Here is a 4,341-nt window from a genome sequence, read left to right as displayed (position 1 = left end):
TCTCCAGCATCATTTCTATCACCAAGGCCATATTTTCCAACTACTGATCCTTCTTCTTTGTTCCCAACCTTTGCATTCCAATCACTAGTAATGACCAATACATCTTGATTGCATGTTTGATCAATTTCAGATTGAAGACGCTGGTAGAATTCTTCTATTTCATCCTCATTGGCTTTAGTGGTTGGTGTGTAAATTTGAATAATGGTGGTATTAACTGGGCTAACCTGTAGGTGCATGGATATTATTCTAACACAGACAGAGTTGTACCTCATGACTGATCTGGATATGTTCTTCTTAACAACGAATATAACACCATTCCTCTTCAATTTGTCATTCCCGGCATAGTAAACCTTGTGGTTGTCAGATTCAAAATGACCAATACCAGTTCATTTCAGCTCACTGATGCCTAAGATATCAGTGCTTATGCATTCCATATAATTTTTTACAATTTCCAGTTTTCCTAGATTCATACTTCGTACATTCCAGGTTCTGATTTTCAATGGATGTTTACAGTTCTTTCTCTTCATTTTGAGTTGTGCCCCATCAGCAAATGAAGGTCCCATGGACTTTACTCCCACAGGCTTTACTCCATTCCCATTATCATGGTCAACTCTACTTTGAAGAGGCAGCTCTTCCCCAGTTGAGTTTTCAATGTCTTCCAACCTGAGGGGCTCATTTTTGGCACTCTATCTGACAGTGTTTCTCTGCTATTCATAAGATTTTCAGTGACTAAATATTTGGAAGGAGTTTGTCACTCTTTCTTCCTAGTCTTTGTCTGGAAGCTCATCTGAAACCTGTCCACCACGGGTGACCCTGCTGGCATTTAAAATACCTGTGGCATAGCTTACCGTATCACAGTAACTCACAAGCCACCACAGTACGACAAACGGACAGTTGAGTAGTGATGCACTGAACCTCTGGTTGAACTGACTGCACCACAGCCTGGGGATCCAGTCGAGGGGGGAGCAAAAGGGGTGCTCGGGAGCAGCCCCCTGCTCACTCCTCTAGAGGCACAGAGGGCGGGAGCCCTGGTGATTGATTTTCTTGCTGCCCACTAGTGGAGGTTTGGATCAGGATTTGTCCCTAGTGTCTAAGACTTTGATAAGAAATTTATAGAAACTGATGCTTATCCACAAATCTTGATAGAACAATTAAGCTTTTTGATGGCAAGCTTCAAAACTGCAAAGATGATGAACAGTGAAAGAAAATTGAAACTCTCAGACAACAAATAGCATGGTAAAATCAATTAAACACTGCATTGCATTGCTGCAGATAGCTATGCAGATTGTTTAGAGGAATCTTATTTGTGGTGTTTGTCATTTGGAGTGCTGAGTATGTGGTTGTTGTTGTGAAGTGCTGTCGAGTGGGTTCCTTTACAGTGTTTCCAAGATGCAGCTGGTGAGCTTGAACCTATGACTTTGAGATTCAAACCAACTTTGCAGTCCAGTGCATTAACCCACAGCGCCACACACCAGTATGTGGTAGTGTTAATCATAAGTGCTTATTGATTTGGAAGTGTGGTCTTGTTTTAAAGCAATCCAAGTTAATGGCTGCGCTAATTGTCCCACCTTATTGCAAAGACGTTCTACCATTTAACTCTAAGGAATGTATAAACATAAAGAAGTGCCAGCCTTGCCAAGTGAATGTAAGTTTCAGACTAAAGACCACACACCTAATATTCACACCTAAAGGAAGAACAGTCAGTAAATTGAACCTTTATTATAACCTGTATGAGTGCTGATTTTCTTAGGTGTTAATCTCTGGGCTGCAATTAACTTTGCTTCCTAGGTGGTCTTGAATATTGCTAGCTCCCAGCAATGTGTAAAGATCTCAGTTGAACTGACCCTAGCTAAACCTTTTATTAAGTTAGTTGCCCTAGAAGAGAGAAAAATAATTCATCAGAGCTTTAAAAATAGAGAGAGAAAATAATATTGTTAATACGCTTTCTCTTATTTGGTCCACTGAAACTGAGTAAGTTAAAAGGATAGGATTTATGATGAACCTAGTGAATCGGTGGATTGAGCATTGGGCTGCTAACTACAAGGTTAACAATTCCAATCCACCAGCCTCTCCTTGGGAGATAGATGAGGCTGTCTGCTCCTGTAAAGACTTAGAGTGTCAGAAACTCTTTATAGGCTTGCTATGAGTTGGCATAAACTGAATGGCAGCGGGTTTGGTTTGGTTTTGTGCTAACCAAAAGGTTGTATGTTCGAGTTCACCCAGAAGCATCTCGGAAGAAAGGACTGGTGATCTGCTTCCACATTATCAGTTATTGAAAACCCTATGGAGCATAGTTCTAGTCCCATTCATGAGACTCCCCAGGAGTCCTAATCAATGCATCTGGTACTATGTTAGTTCTGAAAGCAGTCTGGTAGAGGAAGGAATGAATCCATAGGAGTGGTCAGCAGACACTGGTCTAGAAACCTCAGTTCTAGATCTGGATGCCAGGTGCTGGACATAGTTTAACTGCCATCTGTGTGACTTTAGACTTAGAAAATTTGTCATCAAGTCAATTCTGACTCATGGCGTCCCTATGAGTGTCACAATAGAGCTGGCCACCATAGGGATTTCAATGGCTGATGGCCTTAAAGTAGACACCAGGCCTTCTGAGGCAGCTCTGGGTAGACTTGACCCGCTAACCTTTCGGTCAACAGCCAAGCACATAAGTCATTTGCACCCCTGACAGATCACTTCATTTTTCCTTCTCCCCCTCCACCATCCCCCTTCTCCTGAGCTTCAGTTTCCTTCAGGAAATCAAATGGGTTGGATTAGTAGGTTTTCAAACCTTGCTCCATGTGCCAAAGTGCACTTTTCTAAACCGTTTCCTGACACAATCTTCACAGTTCTTTCTATGATTAGAAATTGGACTTGGTTCAGAAATAAGAGACTGTGGTGTTTTTGTTTCACCTGCATGCAGCGGAAAGCTACAAGGAAACACAGATGGTGAAGATTAAGGAGGAACCCATGGAGCTTGACATCCAGGACACGCATGTCTCGATATCATCCAGCCGGAATGTTGGCTATAGCACTTTAATCGGGCGGGAGAAGACCGAGCCCCTTCCGAAGATGCCCGAGGGCCGAGTACCCCCAGAGAGAAACCTCTTCAGTCAGGATATATCTGTGAAGATGGCTTCTGAGCTTCTCTTTCAACTGTCAGGTAAGTTTGTGTTCAGAACAGAATGCAATAATTGGAAGCAATTGGAAAGAAAGCCATTCTAACAAAGTAAAACAAACCAACAACACACTGCATTATAGGATTTTTCAAAAAACAGAAATCAGTTTTGTTATTTTAAAATGTATACTGTCACCCAAATTAACAGTTCAGAAAGCATGCCAATAGTGTCTCTGCCAAACTTTCTTTAATAAATAGTTAAGGATCATTTAAAATTAGAACTCTATTCAATTCTGTGCAAATGATCCCTGTTGAATGGGCTAAACATCTCACCTCTAATTTTGTTTAAATAGTTGATCTGATTAACAGCCTTTTTTTTTTTTTTTTTAATGTGCAAAAGATAAACTTCAATTTACTCCAACAGTGAGTGAATTACCATGAATTCCAAATTAGTTGTGATATGAATTAATGAGATTTTACTATAACTTGCCAGGAAAAAAGAAAGGAAAAAGCAAAAGTCTATATGGAGATTCTTTCCAGCTATAGTCTACTAGAATGTTTTCTGTGATCCCATGTTTTCTTCTTGGAATACTTGGAATTTGAAAGCTCAGTAATTACCAGCTAAGTGTTTTAATAGAAAAGTCAAGGGCCCTAGTACCAAAGCTATTTCCTTTTGTTAACTCTTTCAAACCATTTACTGGTATCCTTCACACTGTTCATATGCTGCCATTATTTGAACTTCATTGAGACTGATGATCCAGCCCCACACAAAGGGGATTCATAAAATTCGTGGACAAATGTAATGAAAAGATAATGGAATTTTTCCATGAACTTTTTGAAGCCCCCTTGTATATGATTCTATTGTAGACACATTTTTGTCCTTCTTGTTAAGTACTGTTGAGTTGGTTCCGACTCATAGCAACCTTGTATAGGGTTTCCAGGAGTCCAAGTGTGGTGCTGCAGGATAATGTGCTGGACCACAAGGTCAGTTTGAGCCATGAGTATAGGGTTTCTGAGGAGCAGCTGGTGAGTTTGAACCACCGCCCTTGCAGTCCAGTGTTTATCCCACAGTGCCACATTGGGACTCCTGGTGTGGCACTGTGGGCTAATGCGCTGGACTGCAAAGTTGATTTGAACCACAAAGCTGACTGTTCGAGCTCACCACTGCTCTTTGGAAGCTCTATACTGGGTCGCTATGGGTCAGAACCGACTCTACGGCACTTAACAAC

General features: G+C 41.1%; 1 protein-coding gene across 3 annotated transcripts in view; it reads left to right on the top strand.

Annotated features, from left to right (window-relative positions):
• Window positions 1–4,341, top strand: part of ZNF827 (zinc finger protein 827) — a 252,044-nt gene that overhangs the window by 146,365 nt on the left and 101,338 nt on the right. For all 3 annotated transcript variants that reach the window (XM_006872273.1, XM_006872275.1, XM_006872274.1), the window contains one exon: window positions 2,918–3,157. In XM_006872273.1, the coding sequence (XP_006872335.1) occupies window positions 2,918–3,157 (240 nt within the window). The remainder of the gene's footprint in view (window positions 1–2,917; window positions 3,158–4,341) is intronic.

The sequence above is a fragment of the Chrysochloris asiatica genome, unplaced genomic scaffold (genome assembly GCF_000296735.1).
Source record: "Chrysochloris asiatica unplaced genomic scaffold, ChrAsi1.0 scaffold00190, whole genome shotgun sequence".
Lineage (NCBI taxonomy): Eukaryota > Metazoa > Chordata > Mammalia > Afrosoricida > Chrysochloridae > Chrysochloris > Chrysochloris asiatica.
This window is presented reverse-complemented; position numbering and strand designations above follow the sequence as displayed.